The sequence below is a fragment of the Anolis carolinensis genome, chromosome 5, assembly GCF_035594765.1.
Source record: "Anolis carolinensis isolate JA03-04 chromosome 5, rAnoCar3.1.pri, whole genome shotgun sequence".
In the NCBI taxonomy this organism is placed as follows: domain Eukaryota; kingdom Metazoa; phylum Chordata; class Lepidosauria; order Squamata; family Dactyloidae; genus Anolis; species Anolis carolinensis.
Genome location: NC_085845.1, coordinates 156619858 through 156643204, shown reverse-complemented (window position 1 = coordinate 156643204; position 23347 = coordinate 156619858). Strand labels below are relative to the sequence as shown.

Genomic DNA, 23347 nt, shown 5'->3' with positions numbered 1-23347 from the left:
ATTTCACATGTTCATATCTTTATTTTTGAATTAAACATCCTGATGACGTATGTTGAATTATTCTTTTGTCTCATTATTTCTGCCTCTGGTTAACAAAGTAATGTCCAGAAATGCATTTGTTTTGTAACTGAGGTATATTTGTATATTTAACTGTAGCTTGCACTATACTTGGGTGTAAGATGAAGAAATATAAACTTACCCACTGTTAATGTCATCAGCTCGAAGGCTTTTTCCAAGAATATCCCCATCACTCATATACCCTCCAACGTCAACATCTGAGGAAATGTCCAGATCACTAGTTCCTTTTTCACTCATGTCAATCTGGGGTATGTTCCCAAGGCGTGAAACAGCTGCACGGCGAAGAGGCGTTGTGTACATGAATCGAGAAGGGTCAGTGTGGATGAAGCGACTAGCACCACTGCGCGGGTACCCGGCACCCAGGGAAGGAGCATCACCGGCCTGGAGACGAGGACTAGATTGTCCAAGTCTCCAAGTCACTGGAGAGGATCGACTTGTCAAGGCTGGAATGCTTCGCCCATTGACTTCAGTTGTCACAGTACTGTCAAAGGTTGTCTCCAGTGTGCTGTGAAGCAAAACAGAAATCGATGAACTGTGCTTTTGAGACTTCTGTGTATGGTGGTGGGGGACAGAACAAAATTGCACAATGAAAAAAATCAAGCTTATAAAAATTGGTTATGATGCAAGCAGCCACTATTCTTCAGTGTTAAACAATGATCAATAAAAGTATAATAATGATACCAAGTCCCTTCCCCTGCTCCCAATCTGAAAATGTTTTCAACTTAATGGGGATGGGTTACTAAATGAAAAGATGTGAATTGTGTGAAAAAAATAAAATATAAGATTTTAATGGAAAGATTATCTTATTTATTTATTTATTTATTTATTTATTTAATTTATATACCGCTCTTCTCCCCCAGGGGGACCCAGAGCGGTCTTACATAATGGCAAGATTAATGCCCCATATAATACAAAATATAGTAAAACAAACGATCGTAAAAACACACTTAAAAACCAATATTATACCCCATTTAAAACAGTAAAGCACTGTGTGGCCATTACAACAGGGCCAGTAGCATTGGGCCAAAAGTCAGAGCCAGTCTGTATTCAATTACACATTAATCCAGCGAATACATCAGATTATATCGACCGTATCTTAGGATGGGCCAAAAGCTTGGTCCCACATCCAGGTCTTCAGCTGCTTCCTAAAAGACATGAGTGAGGGGGCTTCCCTAATCTCCCTTGGCAAGGAGTTCCACAGCCGCGGAGCCACCACCGAAAAAGCCCTGTCCCTCGTTCCAGCCAAATGCACCTGTGACGGCGACGGGACCGAGAGCAGGGCCTCACTGGAAGATCTTAATCTGCGGGGCGGCTCATAGGGGGAGATACGTTCGGAGAGGTAAGTTGGACCAGAGCCGTTTAAGGTTTTGTAGGCCAAAGCCAGCACTTTAAATTGTGCCCGGAAGCTAACAGGCAGCCAGTGGAGCTGCTTCAACAGAGGAGTTGTATGCTCCCTGTACGGCGCTCCAGTTAATAACCTGGCTGCGGAACGTTGGACTAGTTCCAGCTTCCGAACAGTCTTTGAAGGCAACCCCACGTAGAGCGCATTGCAATAGTCCAAACGAGATGTAACCAGAGCGTGGACCACCGTGGCCATGTCAGGCTTCCCAAGGTATGGGCACAGTTGGCGCATAAGTTTGAGTTGTGCGAAGGCCCCCCTGGCCACCGCCGAAACCTGGGGTTCCAGGCTCAGCGATGAGTCCAGGAGGACACCCAAACTGCGAACCTGCACCTTCAGGGGGAGTGCGACCCCATCCAGCACAGGCTGTAACCCTATACCCTGTTCGGCCTTACGACTGACCAGGAGGACCTCTGTCTTGTCTGGATTCAACTTCAATTTGTTCGCCCTCATCCAGTCCGACACAGCAGCCAGGCACCGGTTCAGGATCTGGACGGCCTCCTTGGAAGCTGGAGAAAAGGAGTGATAGAGTTGGACATCATCTGCGTATAGATGACACCGAACTCCAAAACTCCGGATGATCTCACCCAGCGGCTTCATGTAGATGTTAAACAACAAAGGGGACAGTACTGAACCCTGTGGGACTCCACAAGACAACGGTTGTGGAGCCGAACAGCTGTCCCCTATCAACACCTTCTGGGTACGGTCCTCAAGGAAGGACTGGAGCCACTGCAATGCAGTACCCCCAAGGCCCATTCCCACGAGGCGACCCAGAAGGATACCGTGGTCTATGGTATCGAAGGCTGCTGAGAGATCCAGGAGAACCAGCAGGGACACACTCCCCCTGTCGAGCTCTCTGCGGAGATCATCCACCAAGGAGACCAACATAATAAATTATAAACTAAAGATATAAACAGTTATAACTTTGGCTTATCTGTTGTTGAGACACACACACACACACACACACACACACACAAAGTCATCACTCTGTCTGTGTGTGTGATTTCTCAAATTCATACCACCCAGAAACAGATATGGGCCAGAAACACCTTTTTGGACTACATTTTAAGATTGAATAAACATGTCAAATAAAGTTAATGAATACAAATGTGCTTTAATCCAAGGATGGCTAGTCTTTTTAGCCTGAGGGTCAAATCCATCTTCATATTTTTTCAAGGTTTGAATTGCTATAGTAGGTGTCAAAGAGTGAGATCAAAAACATTAGCATACTTTAACTGAAAGTTATCTTTGCTAGTAACTAAACCTTAAGAGAGAGATTGAACTTTTATAGAATTGGTTTTTTTTATTGTGTTAGAAGCAAATTGAGAATATACTGCAAGTCACTTCTGGTGTGAGAGAATTGGCCATCTACAGAGACATTGCACATGGGATGCCCGAATGTGTTACCATCCTGTGGGAGATTTCTCTCATGTCCCCACATGGAAGCTGGGGCTGACAGATGGGAGCTCACCCTGTCTTGCAGATTCGAACCACCAATCTTCATATCTTCAGGTCAGCAGTTCAGTCAGCACAAGAGTTTAACCCATTTAGCTACCATGGCTCTCAACAGAATGGGGAATACAGACCATACAAAAAATTAGAAACCAATAAATGATAGAGATTAATTTAAATCTGTGGAAAGGTCAGATTAAGACCTCCTACTTTACAATTGGCCTAATTTTACAGAGATAGGATGGAAACACAAAGTTGAGGAATAAGTATAATATGTCTTTGTTTAGTGTCGAAACATTCAGGATTCCATTTCTTGCTAAGTATGGAAAATTCACTACATGTTTTAAAATGGCACATTTTCAAGAAATCCACACAGTTTTATTTGGAACTCCAACATGTTCTGAATAACAACTGTACAGTTATAGGTTTACTGCCAGCCATGACTGTTTCATTTTGTACAACATTTTGAGAAAGAGGAACAAAAAAGTACAGGAATGAATGAAATAGATACCAGATATCAATAAATCAAGGTCTCATGCCCACCATGTCCTGGTTTACTGGTTGTTGATGTTGGTTTATGTATTTTATGATATTTTTACTCTGCTGTTTTTAATTATTTTAATTAGATTGTTTATGTGTTATTATGTGTTATTATGTTTTAACTGTGTTTTAACTTGTAATCTTTGTTCACGGTGGGCTTGGCCCTCAGGTAAGCCACCCCGAATCCCTCTTGGGAGATGGTGACGGGATATAAAAATTAAGTTGTTGTTGTTGTTGTTGTTGTTGTTGTTGTATTAGACTTTGGGGCTGCTTTTATAGTCTTGCTCGACAGAAGGGTCAAATATACAGGAACAAATACCATCTATCTGCTTTCACACTCTATTCAAAGGAACCCCCAAACAGTGGACACTCTATGTTCTGAGCCTACATTCCCCTTCTTTCTTGATCTGCCGGCCTACTCCAGTTTCCTGGTTCCATCTCATCCCTACTAAGCTTCATCCTCATCAAGGCGACTCTTCTTCTGCTACCACCTTCTCTATCAGTTCCCACAAGGGTCACTCAGTTCAACTCCCTGCCTTGAAGGAACATACAGTCAAAGCATTCCTGACCAGAGCCGGTCCAACAATGACGCGAATTAAGCGGTCGCTTCAGGCGTCAAACATACAGGGGCGCAGTAGAGACTGCTTTTTCTGTTGATTTGTTGTAAAACATGATGTTTTGGTGCTTAATTTGTGAAATCTTAATGTAATTTGACGTTTAATAGGTTCTTCCTTAATCCCTCCTTACTATCCAACATTTTCGCTTATCCAACGCTTTTATTTTTCAGTGATTGGTTGGGGGGGGGGGGGCAAAATTCTGTTCGCCTACACTTGAAAAATACCTAGGGCCGGCTCTGTTCCTGACAGATGGCCAACCAGCCTTTGCTTAAAATCCTTCAGAGAAGGCGACTTCACCGGGCTCCAAGGTAGCATATTCTTCCTCATTATCCTGGCTACAGTTGGATGTGGCTTTGTTTGCATGTGTCACAGTTTTCATTTATGTAATATAGGAGGGTATGGGATATGAAAATGGTTGAATTTGGCTCCAGGCCTCATTTTTCCAGTTTCTGCTTTAGTTATTACATGCTCACATAAACAATACAATCTGAAAACTCCACAAAAATGTGCAACTTGTTTAAATATGCAAATAAAAATATAATATTTCTTTTCCATTTGGAAAAAAACCTCAAGGGAAAAGCACAGAACAAAATTCAAGGTGTCAAAAGGATGAAGTCAATAGAAATGAACTTGATAGAGGCACACATTCCATGTCATAGCCAAACTCTTGATGTGTTTTTAACTTCTATGTGTTGATGGCTATCATTTGAGAAGTCAGACCACAGGTTGAACTGGACAAAATTATCCCTGTCCATCCCATACACACATTTCTTTTTCCTGTCCACCTGTAACTCATTGTTCATTTGAACAGGACATATGCACATAAGGTCCAACACATATAAGCCTATTAAGCATTAGCAATATTTGGAGTAAATGGAATTATTGGCACAATTTGGGCTTATTTATGTTGTATTTTAGACATCCATGTCTCATTATTTCCTGAACCACATCACTTCAGGTCTTACTGGGGGCTAGGGAAGTAGGACATTTATCTTGGAGAAGGCAAAAAAAAAAAAAAAAAACCAGCATCACATATAAGCTCATCTAGTAGTGAATGTTACCTGTGACTTATTTGAGTTCCTCTAAGGCTGGACATAGTTTCTTCCAAGTTCTGCCTCAGATCTGCTATATTCTTGACAGTTCTCATTCGTCTTGTTTCAGGATCTTCCCCTGAAAAAAGTATATATAGATTTTTTTTAAAAAAAAACAATTTTCTATGCTTGTGTGTGTGCGCATATGAACACAAGTTTGTACCAGTGTGGTCAGCACCCATCACACTAAAGTGGTAAAGTGGGTAGGTAATCATTGATGCTTTAAAGGGTCACCTATTTCCTACCTTCATGATATTCTTCTATTTCATATACATTTGTATTTATATCCTAGCCTACATCCTGAAATGTCAAGTCAGCATATAGTGGAATTAAAATAAAGACAGCGTTGGCATCAATCAGGTCTCCACATTTGGGATGCCACAGCCCTATCTTTTAACACCATATTGCGCACTGGTGAAAAAAACTAGCCCAAAAGAAGACTAAAGTGAGTGTAGATACTCTGTTTCTTCCTGAAGTTGCCCAACACAACAAGCTCAAACATCTTACCAAAATGGGGGATATCACTGATAGGACACCTGTCATGTATTTCTTGGTTCAGGGAGGTCCTCTTCAGAAGAAGGTCCCCTACAGTCTCCTTCAAGTCAGAAGACATGTCTCTCTGACAGAGTGAGGCATTTCCAACATCCTAGACCATATTTGCTAGATTCCACCAGCCAAAAGGGGTATAGAGCATGGTTATATGTTGTAGGACAATTGTTTCATACATTTTGGATGTCGCCTTGGGTCCTGCTCCAGAAGCAAGGCAGTATTATAAAATAAATTAAAACACAACACAATAAAATAACAAAAATTATTCACAGCAGCAGCCAAAGGGTTTGCTCCTGGTCTATCTGAGCCTGATTTCAACAACAACAACTCCCCTTGATAATTCCAGGATACAACATCCTTAAAACAAGATTTTTTAATTAAAAAAACACGATTAAAAGACATACAAGAGGATAAACAGAATTAAAATACAAGTTAAAATCCACTAATAAAATGCAGAGATGAGTCTTCAATTATGCCTTAAATTCTGACAGCTGATCTAGCTGTTGAATCTCTTCCAACAGGTCATTTCACAGTCTTGGGGCAGCAGATGAAAACATCCTCTGGGTGACAGTTGCCAGTTGGGCTCTGGCAGGCTGGAGTAGACACCCCCAGAGGACCAAAGTGTGTGGGTCAGATTGTATGGAAGAAAGTAATCCTGTAGTTAGAATGGACCCAAACCATGTAGGGCTTTTAAGGTCAAAATCACACTTTGTACGTTGCCTGGAAACTAATTGGCAACCAGTGGAGTGATTTTAGCATAAGTATAATATGCTCACTCCTGGATGTTCCTGTGACCAGTCTGCTGCTGCGTTATGAACTAACTGGAGTTTCCAAACTTGGTGCAGAGGTAGCCCAATGTAAAGTGCATTCCACAAGTCCAATGTTGATGTTATGAGGGCATGTATCTTCAGGTCCTTGGATTCTAGAAATCACTATTTAAAATAGCTAGTCTGAGTGACATGTTGAGAACTAAATAATTGAAACATGATCTTTTTGTCAGCCACACTGCTGTATAGCAAATATAGTGAAATCTTCTTGCTCATTTCTTGTCACACTCACTTTGAAACCAATTACATATACATTCTTGCCACTGTCCATCCTATTCATTGCCCATAGATTATTGCTAAATGAGAGTGAATTTTGGGCTCCACAGTGCTGGGTCAAGTGCTTAGGAAAAACTGTCTTTTTTCATTTCACAATGTCAAAGTGATATTAGGTGCTGTACTGAATTGCAAACCCTGCCAGTAAGAAAATATTTCATAGCATTCAGGAATACTTCAGGTTCCATTAATCTCTGGATGGATGGGCCTTCTTAATTTCTCTCTGATCCCTGAAAGAAATTCCTGCTACTGCCAAGTATTCCAATAGCACAGGCTTTGAACCTCCCCCACCCATCCTATTAAATCATCCTCATCCGCCCAGCAGCAAAACTAAGTCCTGCAGTTCTCAAGTATCACCCACAAGTCCACCTCAACCTGCTCTGGCCAGCAGAGTGTGTGATATAGGCAACATAATACACCACCAGCACCTGTGTTCTGTCTCTTGGACTCAGTGCAAAGTACAAACCATCCAAATTGACATTAGAGCAAATTAGTTTACTCAAGATGGAAATGGAATTGTTATGGATGATGACAACTCTGCTCCACTGCCCCTCCAATCTAGGCCAGTGTTGCATTGAATACCCAGGTAGACAAAATGGGTACAGTCCTATTCCACCAAGCACATCCACCCAGCTCTCTTTATGAATTGAACAATTTATATACAATTAAATCATGGATGATGGGCTTTTTGTTGTGGTCACATTCAGGCACATCACCAACAGATTAGCAGGAATATGAGATTGATCTTAAAGGATAGAGAAGAACCACACATGGGATCAACTGGAAGGTCAATGCTGTTCCCAAACCTCTGTTCCTCTCCTGATTTATATAAATCCCCAAGAGCAGAAGGCATGTGAATTCCTGGTTAGCTTGGCAAGATTTTTCTGGATTGAAACATGATTCTTTATCTTAAAAATACTAGCAGCTGGCATACATTCTGCCTCTCGCTAATACATTTCCTGAGCTTTTTAATTCATTATTTTTGATCAAAGAAGGCCCCATTAATCCATGATTAGCCCACCTCTGACTCACCTAATCTTGTACTATGTTTGATGACCCACACACAACCTACCTCTTCATTTATCATGCCTCATCTATCCTCCTATCATGTGTGGTAAAGTTAAATTTACATTAGCATAAGATCATGCATCAGAAATCTGTCAAAACATTCAATCAGTTAAAAGGGTTTACAAGTTTACCTTATATATGATGCACATATAGGCCTAAATCTTATTTGAAGCCCCAACTAAGACAACACCTAAATATACTCACTATTAATTCGGCCTGTATTTTAGGGAGGGCCAACATGAATTTACATACTGGTAAATATTTTTTTACAATTTATATATAAGTAATTGTATTTCTTTTGTATGTGTATTAACCCTTGTGGAGAGAAAAAGTGGTGTATAAATATTATTATTATTATTATTATTATTATTATTATTATTATTATTGAATGATGAAAAATTAATGACTTATTTTCAGATGAGAAAACTGGGGCTTATGCAGGTGTTGTTAAAGTAAAGTTTATCTCAAGTAGCCTTGAGATCCATTTTGGGGACAAAGGCAGCATACAAAGGAGAAGTAGTAATAGTTGTATGATTTTCTCAATGAGTAACCACTGTTTCATCACTACCTTACCTTAATATTGCTGTGACATAAAATATTTCCTTTGTGAACAGTCACCACACATTGTGTTACTTATTCATTGTTTTCCATCACAACACAGGTTATCTCTATGAAAATATGCCCATCCCCCAGCTGTATCATTATTAGAGAAATGTGCTGCCTGGCAAAAGTCAAAAAAGGAATTTTCTCCATGTCATAGAAAACATCAGTGGTACATCCAAACAAACACATATGTTATGATTTACCAAGTCTATAATCTCTGGACCATAAGTGTTCTGCATAAACCATACCCTACAAATAATTTTAGCTCCAATCAGAGCATCAATGTATGCTACTGGGAAATCTGCAAAATACGAGGGAGACTTGGCCAGGGAGGCACCGACTTACAAAAATTTAATTATACAAAACCTCTGAATTCAACACTTTGAGCAACCCACGCTTCTGAGTGAAGGGAGATGAAAAGTGAAACCAGCTGCAGATAAATCCTTTGAAGCACCTTTGGCTGTGGATTATCGGGTGCCTACTTGCTTGTACTGATGTAGCTGGTATATGAAGGCTTGGCACTCTCAATTCCACTCAAAGCATGTATTTATGGATGAGATTTCTGCAGGGAGTATTATGAAGCTAGAGCAGAAAGTAGGACATAGTATTGCCTAAATAAATCAAACCTTATTAAGTCTGCAGGTTGCCCAAGTTTATACTAATGAAGTGGAAAGTTATTAGCACAGAAATAACATAGTTGTGAATAAATTTCCAAAACCTACGCAAATACATGCCTATGAGTAAGGCCCTTTGCAGGTGGGAGAAGGAACAGAGACACCATCATGCCATTCTCCCAAGCTAAGGAAAAATGCATATGGCTAAATGGCACTCCCACATACTTAAAAAAACAAAAAAAAAACAAATTCAAAATGAGGATGAATTAAAATTCACAGCTTACCATATCTTGTTTTTTGATGACACATTAATGCAGATAATAATCCATTAATACAATCCCTAAATCTAAATGAAAGAATATGAAAAATCTCTTCTCTTTTACACTGAGCAAAAACCCAATTGTGTCTCTCAAGATCACTGTCAACAAATTCTCATCTAGGCAGAAGTGCTGGCGGTTATTTTGCCTGTGTCAAGCAAAAGTTAACTTACCTAAAAAATCAGTGTAAAGGGCTTGTTCTAAGTCTCCAAGCATTGTTATTATAACATCCTCATCAAGCTGAGCAGTTCCTTCACGTAAGCAACTTTCCCCTTCTTCCACCCAGTTCTGGCTGGTGAAATTTGGCTTAAAGGGCACATTTGCACCACCCAATTTGCTCCTTTCTCCTGGGGCAGATTCTTCTGTTGGGTAGCCTTTGAGCCTTTTGCTTGGTTTTCTGCTTCCAACAGGTGGGAGTTCTTCCATTTCACAGGTGGACTTGTTGCTGGCATAGTAAAGGGAGTGTGCTGATTTTGATAGTGCCTTGCAAAGCAAACCTCTGCTTCCAGACTCTTTCTCCCTCGCATGAGGAACCTGGCTGGACCTGGAGGCATTTCCAAACCAGTTTTCTCTGTAGGAATGTCTCCCCTTTTCACTCTCACTCAGAAGAGTAAGATTGGTTAAAGATTTCTGTTTCCGAAGACAAGCACCCCCATTTCTTGCATCCTTTCCCTTGAACACGGAGAGCTCAGCCGGTCGTTGCATAGTTTTAGCCAGTGGTTTGCTTGAAATGATGTTTCACATTTCCTAGATGCTTGGGAGACAAAATCTTCAAGCTGCATCGGAAGCTAACATTTCAGCAGCATGCGATTTATACACCATGCAGTTCTTCTCTCCACCGGTACAAAAAAAGCGAAAGAGCTTAAGCTTCCAGCGTACATGCTGCAAATGACTAGACAGGCACTGTGGTTTTGTTTGAATTTATGTTGCTTTTTATGCCAATCCAGTTCTTTCCAGTCCTGTTAATCTGCAGTACTTACAGTCGTTTTACTTGAATTTCCTTCACAGAGAGGAGAGTTGATCAAACACTCTTCTCCAGTAGAGAAGTAATCCGAAAAGCCAGTGATGCTTCTCCCTTATCCAATCATCGGTTTCATCAGACTGACGGGCCTGCATCTCTTTTCCACAGCCACTGTAGTCGAAAATCCAGAAGTACAGCACAAGTGCCAGTGACCATGCTTCTCCCACGCTCCCTCACTAGATCATGACTGATTCCTCTGCACAGTTCTTTACTTTACAGGGCTGATAGAGATGCAAGTGCAGCCAGCACGTCAGAGCTCAATAAGAGCCAAAATTAACCAGCGAAGCAAAGCTTGGGAAAAAGCGTTCTTGCATTTTAGTATTCAACCTGCATTCCCAGATCTGTGACTGTGCTCTCTGATACTGCAGCGCATGTTCCCGGCTGCCATGGCAGCAAACAGCTTGGCAAATTAAACTAAAAGGACCACCTCTGCCCAATTTTGCACTGTCAAGACAAAAGCTAAATCCAAGATCATATTTTGCACTGTCAAGGCAAAAGCTAAACCCAGCCTGAGCTAAATCGGGATGTCCCAGTATAAGCTTTAGCACACCCTGGACTATTAGCTTTCTTTCTATGTAAGACAAAATTTCAAAATGATTTCTTTCTGGTCAGTCCTGATGTAAGCAGTTTAAAACAAATTTATAAACGACTCTCAAATCTTTTTGTGTATGCAGAATAAGCTTCTTCCCACAGCAAAATTAAAGCATCAGGAAGAGAAATGTTCATTACTCTTTATTTGCACAGAAGTGAATGATGAAATAAATAATTTCATTTCTATCTTGAAAGTAATTAGTGGATTAAGATTTATACGTCTTTAAGGAATTGTTTAAAATGTTGAAATAAAATCTAGTTTTTGCCATCTTCTGGATAAAAAGCCACACCTTGTTCTATGAAATCAGTTGCCATCTATCCAAAAAAGATTTTTTTTGCTCTTTATAAAAAAGAAAGACATAAACTCTAAGCATACATATGCACCGACACAGACACCATATCAATACTGTAAGGGAAAGGAAACCAATGATGACAAGGTAATTTTGTACTCCAAAATAGAATCTTGTAATTAAGAATTGTACAAAAATAATTCAATTTGCTAAAAAGTGGCAATAAAGGTTAGTATGGACTCAGTCTTGAGCAGACATTCAGATACAAATAAGGCAATACAATCAAAAATGCACAATTGCATTTATCTACATCACCTATAGATAAGTAAGATTTCTAAATAAGGAAACACACCTCTTTCTGTAGGTGAAGAGGCAAAATAGACTCATTTACACTTTCATGAACTCTTAGGATAGATGCAAACCATTTTAGTAGCTTGGTTTAGATCTTAAACCATAATTGGAAATTCATTTAAGAACCGAATTGATTATGATCTTAGTAGCTATCATATCCTGCTTGAGTGTAATGACAAAAAATTAATCAAAATTATGAGTAGGATCCTCCCTTGTGAAATGTCAAAAAGAGAGGAAGAAAGGTGCCATGAAAAATGGTTGAATGTTTTTTTAAAAATATAAACTGAATTTTGTACATCCAACTTAGACTGACTATCACCAAATGACGATTGTAATTAAAATCCAAAAGGAAGAGCAGAAAATGTTATAAAATCATCATTATTTACTCTTTTTAATAAACAATATCCATTTCCCTACAAATGCAGCAAAATTATGACTACAACAAATTAAGTGAAGTGAAGGGTGTCTTCAAAACGTTTTTTGATATTTGATAAATATTTGAGAAATGAAGCTTCCAGTTAAAGGTGGTGGGGAAAGAAGGATCCAGGTTTGTGTTTATTATTCCCCAACATAATACATTCAATATATGAAACTGAGCATATATATTATGAATATAAATATACAGTATGTGCATGAAACAGAAAAATGTTCTGGGTCTTTTTGCATTTCTTCTGGCATAGCCAGATCTATTGGTTCAAGTTCAACCCTCTCTTTCTTCCTCTCACACACACTATATATACAATTCAAATAAGAGACAACATAAATAACATGTTAATGCATTAGGACTGGTTTCTCCTTTAGTTTTTCCAATGAAGAATATCAAAGAATACATGCTGATGATATATTTGCCTATCCACCCATATCTACACTATATAAATGCATTTCTGATATATGGCAGGAGCTACTGGGCACAGCATGTAGAGATGTTTATGTTATATGAATTTGATCAATTTCCTGTATCAGTACAAATTCATGCTGGAGAGATGCTATAATTTTCTCTTGTTTGCAATGTGATCTCAGTGCCAAAGATCAAAGTATTCATGTTACATAGTTTCATTCATTGGATAGTGAAAGAATGTCGCTAATGCTGAATGTGTTGCAATAGCAAATGCCTGCTTTTAATTGGATAGATGTTTACATTTGTTTTAGAATAAGAGGAGGTTGATAAGGCTGCAGCATTTATGGTAGTATATGCAAGCATTTGCATATCATATGAGAGACTGTTCAGGAAGGAAACATACCCCATTTTGTATTGAACCTTTGCCACACAGACTATTAAATAAAGTACTTAAATGCATGTTGCTCATCTCTAAATGCGCAACACAACAAGCTCCCAGTCATTACCAACTCTTTTAAATAGTTAATTTTACATATCCTCTTGATGTATTCTATCCATCTGCAGCACTGGCACGTCTACAGGGCAAAAATGTGGATGTTGGCAAGTTTATTTTGGTTTTGCAAATCAGCCTTGTAACACTAGTAATTCCACAGAGCGCAAAGTTTTAAATCTACCTCTTACATTTTAAAGTGCTCAATAATATAAATAATAATATGAGTTAATAAGAACATTAAGCATAAAATTCACTTATATTTCATAATAGCTTGATTCTTAACCCACAGTATAGTTCCAGATTAACACACTGAAAGATGTATCCGTTTCCAATGTGGCAGCCATTTTAGTCTGCTGCACTGAACAGAACCAATTATGTGATATTTAAAGTGTAACTTCCCAAACAAAACCTAATGCTCTTTTATTTTTAAATATCCACTTATTTATATTTATATATATACTGGACTACCATCTCCCAAAGCAGCTACTCTACTCCCAATTGAAAAATGGAAAATGGAAGTTTGGAAGACAGGAAAAGAGATTTAAATATGAGCTTAAAGACAATCTTAAAAACTGTGCCATAGACACTGGGAAGCCCTGGCCCTTGAGCATTCTGATTGGAGGCTGGCTGTTACCAACAGTGCTGTGGAATTTGAAGAGGCACAAATGGGGGGCAAAAAAGAGAAATGCATCAAGAGGAAGGCACCTCAAGCCAACCCTGACTAGGACCACCTTCCATTTGGAAACCAATGCCTCACTGTGGAAGAACATGCGGGTCAATAATAGGTCTCCACAATCACCTACAGACCCATCGCCAAGACCCTACGCGTGGAAGGCCATCCTACCTGGATATATGTGATTGCTGATAAGATGAGTTAAGGTTATCAAACATATAAAAAGAATTTTGGAGTAAACTCACTTCACTGGTGGCAGCAGTAGGCTAAGGATAAATTATTGTTTCTGCCTGAATCCTTTTTGTGCCTGAAGGAAGCTGGTAGTCAGATACTAAGAATGTCAGTCTTCCTTAATTTCACTATCTCAAGAAAGAACAAATTATTTGTTCAATTTTCCCCCACTTTGAAAATGTCTCTGGCCCTTTGACATGACAATGTGTGGCTGGAGGAGTGCAGGAATCAGCCAATTATTGTCAAGTATACTCTAATAGATGGACGTATAATGATAGAAGCATCCTTTCAGACCTCCCAGGGATGCTATGGAGGATGACATCATTGTCATATGCTGAATGTTCATCATGAGATGATGTTCAGCTAATTCCCAACTTTCCCAGGCCATTAAATTGCTGTGATCAGACTTAAGCAAGGCAATATATTTAATTCAAAAAATAGTAATCTTAGAAATATATGAAGCAGACTGACTGATGAGGGGAAGGAGCAGCCTCAGATATCTTGCTGCTCCACTCCCATCACATGTTTGGGCCAACCAGCCCCAACCAACATTTGAGCCTTCATGGGCCTTCAAGTGGCACTCCCCTCCCCAGATGCCTTAAGCTTCATTTGGTTTTAGTCCAAAAATAGTAAACTTAGAAATATATTGTGATTCTGTGATTCTGAAGGCCAAATTTTTCAAACCAAGAAAATTGCAGCTACAAGAAAATCATAGGTATCTGGGGTAGGGGTGGGGAGAGAGAGGAGATGTTTCAAAATGAAAAAAAAAATTAAAAAGTTCTTCTCAACATAATGCAAACAGTGGCTTGTCATTGGGGGCAGGGTTCATCAGCAAAGCTGAGATTTTTACCAAGGTTCCCCTTGTTGGGGGTTTCTAATACTCAAGAAACACATTTCCTTTCCACTTCTTATAATGTTTTCATCCCTGCCATGTGCATAGGAAGAAACATAGGAAGCTGACTTCTACCAAGTCAGACCATAGATCCATCTAGCCCAGTACAGTAATATGATCTTGGACTGGCAATGTTTACAAGTGTTTCAGGCAGGATTCTTTCCTTACCTAGAGGAACCCTGATATTCTCTAGAGGTCTCCCATTCAAGCACTAATCATGCACCATCCCTGCGCAACTTCTGAAATCAGGTGAGAACAGTGTATTCAAGACACCATTGTTTCCTAAGTGGTACATCACTAGCATTTGGCATATGCTGAAAGACATGAATTGGCTGAGATCAGGTCACATCACTGCACCTAATGCATGATTTCTATTAGTGCCATAACAATGAAAACAAAGACCACAATAGAAGAAGCAAGGAACACAGTATTCTTGCAATTTTATAAACCAAATGAGTAAAATGAAGATGATACAGCCCCTTCAAATGATACTACTGATTAGCAGGAAAATGAAAGCAGGTGGTATTTCTGGCATGAGCAACATTTAAATGGCCTTTATCTGCAAGCCTAATACATCTGCCACACCTACATGTATCTGCAAGCCTAATACATCTGTTCATCCACCACCAGATATACAAGATTCTGGAGTATGCATGGGATAAGAGCCTTTTAAATGTTATACCCAGCACATGGAGAATTGTTGTAAGAAACTGCTTTTTGGTAGCTATTCAAGGGGAGTAGTATTGTTTAAATATAGAATGACTGACCTCCACCATCAATGACATCTCCCAAGATATTTTCAGAAGCAGCTGCGTAAGATGCCAAATAGTTAACAATGGTTTGTCACATCAATTCCTTCCAAGAACAAAGGAACTGCAGATATCAAGGTGAGGATGGTAGCCCCCACATACTGGCAGAGGTAATAGCAAGATTCACAAAACAACCCTGTTTTTATGCCAACCGGTATTTCCTAACCGATAATATTCCTAGGCGGATGAGAGACCCTTAATGTATGAAAACACCTGTTCTGTAACTGAAGCATTCTGAAAAATGCACTGCAGAGCCAATACACAAATGTTATCAATCTGCTCTTCAGTTCCATTTGCAGCCAATAATTGTTCCTGATTGAGAAAATTCGTGTTCATTTTAGCCTTGCTTCACACATTGCTCATGATGTTGTAAGGCAGCTATGAATGACACATGTCTGTCCTCCCAGTCCTAGTACTTTCAATCTACCACAAGCAGCTAACTAAACTGTCACTAAGATATTTGTAAGCTGCTCAATCTAGTGCTAGTGACATTCCAAAAATGAACTAGAAAGGTCTTTGATCACACACGGATGCCAATTTCTACCTTCTGTGTCATTTTGGAGCAGGCATGTAAAATCCATTACAGCAAACGGACTGGCTATTTGCTTACCTATCTGTTCAGCTGTCTATCTGCTTGATCATTTTTGCTAACTCCAACAAGAGCATATACTATCTGTAAGATCCTACCAAAGGAACTTTGGAAGCAGTTGTTAATACTGGATATTCTGAGCATCCACAGCACAAACTCGCCTATAGAAAAGGCTGGAGGACATTTATCATATTCAAAGGATCGAAAATTGGGACAAAGAACGGGAATATTTGTTTACGATACAGGGTTAGGCAATTGCAGCAACAGGCTACAATTTTCTGTTATTAACCATATCTCTAACACCCAAAAACCCTGAGGACTAAGTTCTGGCTGATATTTGTAGTGAGATAAAGCTAATAAATGGGGGAATGGAGAAAAGGAGAAGGAAATTTCCTCCACTGCAAATCTAAGGAAAAGTCTCTTCTCATCTACAACAAAGAACTAAATTATAGTTGGTCCTTGATTCCAGGACCAGAACTCCAATGAGTACCAAAATCTGTGAATACAATGGTATAGTAAAATGGTACTCCTTGTATAAATCAGAGTTTGCTTTTTAAATTATTTTATGGATCTTCTTATTATGTAACTTTGTTTCACTCTAGGGTAATAGAAGTGAATGGTGCCAATGCCACAGAAATGCAAGTCCACCTGGTTTCTACAGCTACTTATGGCCATTTGTTTTAGTTTGTGACTATTCTAGTTTTATGAGAGGAAGGATTTTTCTCTACCTACTTTATCCTGCTACAGATTTCATAAGATATGAATCTATTGTGGCCTTCCCTAATGATCACTTCTCTAAATCAAAAACGCCAAAAATGTCCACCACATGTCAAAAGGAAACATATCTTCTTTATTCTAACTAGTTAATCAATCTGGGTTTTTTCCTCTGTGCCTTTAATAGCATTTTTGTTCTAGAAAGTATCTATTTTAAATGGCCTAGTTTAAGCCATCATCTAAAATAAAAACAAAATTCAGCTTACTTTCCTATAGAAAAAGTAGGAATCCTGAGCTGAAGCTCACACTATTGGACATATATTGTATTTTTATCGTTAGAATCATACAGTGGCCCTAAAACAAAACAGCTACATAGTTTGCTGCCTAAATAATAATACAAAACCTTAATTATTAGTCCTTGTTTCTGAAAATGTTTTGGTACACTATGTACAAGCAAATATACCTCCGTTTCAGATTCTGAAACAAAATCCAATTATGAGAGCAAAGGTTTTCAACAAGTTTCTTCACATTAGGTCAGTGAATGTCCAAGAGAAAGGACTGGGTCCAGTGTTACATGACTGCATTGAGGATGGTGGTGATAGATTTACTCACCTTATCCTCAACAGATGGTCAAACAATGTTTCCCGAACGGAGTGGCTAAGATGTGTGGCTTTGAACTGGGACTCCCTTAGAATTGGGTGAAGACTTTTTTGAGAGTGGAAAGGATTTGTACACTATAGGCAGTCCCCAAGTTATGAACAAGATAGGTTCGGTAGGTTTGTTTTTAAGTTGAATTTGTATGTAAGTTGGAACAGATACATTTTTTAAGTGTAACTCCAGCCATATATATATATGCTTTGGATAGCACAGGGAAGGGTTAACATCCCTGTGGTTTTGCTGCCTGTGCCCCAGTTCTGAAGATTTCTCACTTTCTGTTCCTGTGATAATTGGATTTTGAAAATTGTGGCTTTTTGTGGAAGCAAGGATTGGTGAGAAAGCCTCAGTGGAGACATCTTTTCCCATGATAACTTCCGAAAGGTAGATTTTTTTCACTTCCTGTTACCTCACCCTGTGCTTAATAAAAATCATTTGTAACTCGGGGACTGCCAGTATTTCCTTTCCCTTCTCCCACAGCTTCTTTGCCACAGCGCTAGATCTAATTGTAAGCTTTCCCTGTGGTATGAGGGATGTTTGAAGGGCCTGCCATGCAGGAAGAAAATAAATATTTTTTCATCATTTGCATATAGAATTTATATTATTGTATTGTATTGTATTGCTATCCTCTCAGAGTTTTCTTCTTCTTCAAACCTGATTGGTGTGTACGAGTATGTATTGGAGATAACTGTAAAACAGAATGGCAGCATTCTGTCTACCATGTACAGAAAAGCCATTCTGAAGATCTGGATAACATGTATGTCTTCTTGTCAAATGTCCAGAACATTTTATTTCTTCCTTTTAAACATGGGAGGGTAGATGACAACCGTTTTTGTGACAGCCCTTTCAACAGCTTTGCAACTAATGTCCCCGAGTAAATTGTTGTTTGTTTGTATTTTAGACACTGTAAGCAATTTGGCTTCATTTCCATATTGGAAATGGAAAGAAAAATGGCATGGACACCAGTAATTAGAATCATTCTGGAACAAAAAATTACATTGGACAATTAAGAAAAAACAATTTAAAGAGACACTGTTGTTGATCCCCACATATAAAAAAATAAACAAAGCAATTCTATAGGATACTTCTATTTCCTTTCCTGTAATGGATTAATTTCTGAATAAATATTACAGAGAAGAATTATGAGCCATTTCGAAAGTAACAAGATAGGTCTATGTGCTGTGTGGAATCTCTGTTTTTAACCCCACTTACCCTACTTTCCTCTAACTACGCAAAGTTAGTGTTAATGGACTTTAATGTGGAACCAGCCATAAATCCTTTACTTAAATTGGTCTCTCTCTTTCATTTGATTTAGGTCATGGTTTTATTTACCATGGTTTAAATCAATCTGTCTTTGTGACCTATATTTTGCAAATCCAGAATAGAACACAGTGGTCATCAGGACTGTGAAAAGCCTAGATTAATTCAAAGAAATGTACATAAATATTTGTAGCTTTTTAATTACTCAATATACTTCTACACTGCTTTCTTATGCAATATTCAAATTGGTTCTGCATAATGTGAGTATAGAACTACAATAAAATATTTACATATTACTCACCAGATAGTTCCTCTAGGCACTGTTTGGCAGTCTTACTGTACGCCAAATCCATTTTTGTCGGACTGGTGCAGAAGTCAGAAGGTGGGAAAGAGTTACTATCATTTTCTGAATGAGTTCTGAAATTAATGAAAGAGACTAGCTGTTACATCTGCAAAAATCATGGTAGTAGTAACTGTTACTCCAGGGGATAAGAAAATGGTACACATTTCTTTTCCTCACAAACCAGATTCTGGAAATATCATAATCATATCTTTTTACACAACTAAAGTATACTAAATTCTAATCTAAAGAATAAAGATTTTAGCCATATGGTTCAAAGGAGGAAGGTTTACCAGTACAACATGTTTTTACTGCAAAGATATAACTAGACAAGGTGTCAAGGACTAAATGTCTCCAACAAATTTTTGAGAAGACTCAAACAAGTGATGAGAATGACTAATAATATCCATGGGTTATGCAAGTAAGTATGCATGTATTTAGAATGCTGGGGATCTAAAAATCGGCTGTTTGGATGTATTGCAATATTAAATGGGAAAGCAGCAATAGGTCATTGATAAAAACCACCATTGTAATAAGATCTATAAGGATTCCACTGTGGAAAGTGCCTTTTTTCTTCAGGTTTCTTTTATATATATTCTTTAAAGCTCTAAACTCTTTCAATGGTTCATGTACGTACTTAGGGTTATGTAATTTCCTATTTCATTCTTGTACTCAATAATGAAAAATATTTAAAATTTTCTACTTAGCAAGATTACAAGAGGTCTGGAACATTTTAAATTGTTTTTTCACAAGTTTGAACTTTTCAGTGCAAAAAAACTCTTCCATCAAAAAATATTGTTGTGTAACTTTTCCAAATATTTTTTGAGAGGTTGTTGTTTATACTAGTTAAAAGTGTTTCTTTCTGAGCAATGTTTTGCCTGTTTGTACATTCACAAAAAATCCTGAAATGTGAAAAAATTTCAGAATGACTCCTGTTTTCAATCTATTATCTTGATGTATTAGCCCACCCTTTTTCACTGACAATGGGGGGGGGGGGGGACCTTGTAAAAAAACAATATTTACAGTCCTAGTTAATACTGAAATTCTTACCACTTTTTCTAAAGGCTCTTCATCACTCAACACATTAGGATTTACCTGCAAGTAAATCTCTATAGGATTGGGCTATAAAAGCAATTAACTACAATATTTCAGAAAGTTTCAAATTAAATTAAAAGCTAAATAACATGGTGTAAGTCATAGGAATAAACTTAAAGATCCAGTTTAATTCCTTGGAATATCTTTATCCAAAAAAGTTACATCTAGATCTACTGTAATATTTTGAATAAATAGATTGCTCAGAACTATACAGTCTCTCTCTCTGAGGCTGCATTGTAATATGCATGTATATTTAAAAAAATAGATATTAGATATATAACACTGACCAACACACATTTTGGTGCCTCAAATGTTGGCCCTCTCTCTAGGTATATTTGAACTCCTGATTCCAAAAATGGCACCAGTTTTCCTTTATCAGCTCTAGTTTTTGAGATGCAGAACACTTGTCATATACCAGTCTTCATCTGCTTGTCCATACAACATTGTTTTCAGTATTCTTTGGATGTTACTTGTAATAACAAATTCCATATTTCTGATAGATTGAATTTGATATCTGAATTATCTATAGAAAAAGGAAAACCCACATTCAAATATATGTGTCTCATCTATAGAGCTAGTGTGCAAATGGAATATTTAGAACTATAACAGTAACTGTTTGGCTCTTTTCAGTTGAAATAGAGGACACCTTGGAATGCTTTTCTAAAATCATGTCTTTCACAAAATAACAACCTGTCAATGCTTTTGCCATGTTTACTACTTCCAAGCTGCTTCTCTAATGGGTTTGTTCAAAAGCATGCTGAAACGGATGAGGAAGCACATCTCTGAGCTGAATGCATGATCCTGATAATACTTTTAGAATGTTTTAAAGGAATCATAAACAGAAACAGACATTTTATAAAATATAGTGGTTAGCATTTATTTTTATTTTGTTTTTACTTCCCAAGAAATGGTGATAGCAGATAGTTTTCTGTTATGCTTGACTTTGGCATCTGTCTGTACTCATTTGCATTAAAACAAAGTATGCCAAGAATGTGGAGACAACTTTCAGAATATCTAGCCAACAAGCCTGATGACCATGCTTACTGGGGGATTCCTGAAGCTGTAATCTAAAAAAGCAAATTTTCCAAGGCGTGGGTGTTCCAGATATGTTTCAATATCTGAAGCAAAAGCCTTGTTTAGGATAAATCCTATAATCTCGTTCAAGCTCTTTTCCACCAACCCAGACATAAAATGTTATGTATGTCACCCTTCCAATCCAAAGTGCTCCAATACTAGATCTTCAAACATATGTTAATCCTGCTACTCTAGGGTCCAAGAGTCTTGGAAGGAAAATGGGGTCTGGATCTGGGAGTATCTGACCCAAATCATGCTAACTGACGAACTCTTGTCCTCTTGAAAGTTTATTACTGGGTCAGCGTAGGGGGGGATGAGGGAGGAGGTACTAAAGGATAGCATATATTTTGGGCCAATTAACTCAGTGTGCTACAAAGGATGAACATCATGCCTAGGACAGCTACCCCCAATCCCTTCCAATAGATCAGCATGCCAAGGACAATGCATCACCCTCTTTTTGCTACATTTTTCTTGCTTTTACCATACAGACAGCTATGAGAAGATTGACCAAGAAAGCTACATAGGATAAATGACTCCCTGAAAGGTTATGAGAAGGATTCCCCTCTTTGGGTGAGCTTTGCAGACACCCCCCCCCCCCCCAAAAAAAGGAACTGGAGTGGTGGTAGAGCATTTTGCATCATGTCTGGGCCTCCTCAAATCTGGCCTTGGATCTGCATGCACTTGGGAGCTGTGTGTCATTAGATGTCCTAAAGCACAGATGTCAAACTCATTTTCATCGAGAGCCACATCAGCCTTATGGTTGCCTTCAAAGGGCTGTCGAATCATGGATGTTTACTCCGTGAATACTGATGGCCAACTATAACTTTGTTTACATAGTTGTTGGTGCTCTTTAGTTTTTTTCCCCAATTTGAGTCCCCAGATGTTATTGAACAACAACTCCCAACACTTTTGATTATCTGCAATGCAGACTGGGGATAATGGGAATTGCAACCCAATAACACCTTTCTGAGGTTGGGGAAAGGTTAAAGGACATTTTAAAGTAAGACATCATATACACAAGTCTTGTATCTAAATTCAAACACCACTATCCTGACTAAACAGAACAAGCTGCAACATTCCAGCAGTTATTGTACCACAGCTCCCATCATTCTAGTCATTGTGTCTATTGATGAGGAATACAGAAGCTGTAGTCTAGCAATATGAGAGCCATGCGTGAGTTAGGGCCTTTTACCCTAGCACTTAAGACCTGGCTTTTTACTAGAGCTTTTGATCTATGTTAATTTTATCAATATTTGTATGTATGTATTTTTATCCTTACAATTTAGCTTGTAAATCGCCTAGAGCATCTTGGATGGAGGGCGATTAATAAGTAATTAAATGATGATGATGATGATGATGATGATGATGATGATGAACTGGAGGGCCACATTAAATAACATGGTGGCCCAGATTCAGCTACAGGCCTCAAGTTTGAGACATGTGCCCTAAGGTGAGACAGTCTCTTCTCAGGACCAAACCAAAATTATGAAAGACAGTTACCATTATTATCTGTATTCATATATAAAGTAGTTGTGAAGAAGATGCACATTCCTGTGGGATTGTAGCTTTGGGAAGAAATTCAGTCCCTTTCTGTCATATTCCCCAATTAAAATCAAATACATGAACATATACACTGTGTTTGCTGTACTGGATAAAATTGGTTTGCCCAGTATCACCCCACAGAAGCTGTTAATGAGACAAATGAGATCTTATTTACAGCTGCCCCTGATATGTCTACCTTATGTAGAGCAAAGATGGGGAACATGTAGCCTCCCAGATAGTTTTGAACTACAACTAGGAGTATTCCCATCAGTGTCTTTTTCCTAGGTAAGGCTAATGGGAGTTGTAGTCCACCAATATCTAGTGTACGTTTGTTCCCTTTGCCTTACAGGGGAGAACCTTTTGAAACCCAATGTATAACAGCAATATACTGAATTCAAAGGAAGGATGCTGGGAAAGAATGAGAAAAGGGTGCACTGACTTGTTATAATGGTCTGCCCCCAC

At 38.5% G+C, this 23347-nt stretch overlaps 1 protein-coding gene across 17 annotated transcripts in view; it reads right to left on the bottom strand.

Moving 5' to 3' along the window:
- nav3 (neuron navigator 3) overlaps window positions 1-23347 on the bottom strand; it is a 587869-nt gene that overhangs the window by 138517 nt on the left and 426005 nt on the right. For all 17 annotated transcript variants that reach the window (XM_016993769.2, XM_062980879.1, XM_016993770.2 and 14 more), the window contains 3 exons: window positions 19136-19251; window positions 5148-5256; window positions 200-583 (listed from right to left, as the gene is read on the bottom strand). In XM_016993769.2, the coding sequence (XP_016849258.2) occupies window positions 200-583; window positions 5148-5256; window positions 19136-19251 (609 nt within the window). The remainder of the gene's footprint in view (window positions 1-199; window positions 584-5147; window positions 5257-19135; window positions 19252-23347) is intronic.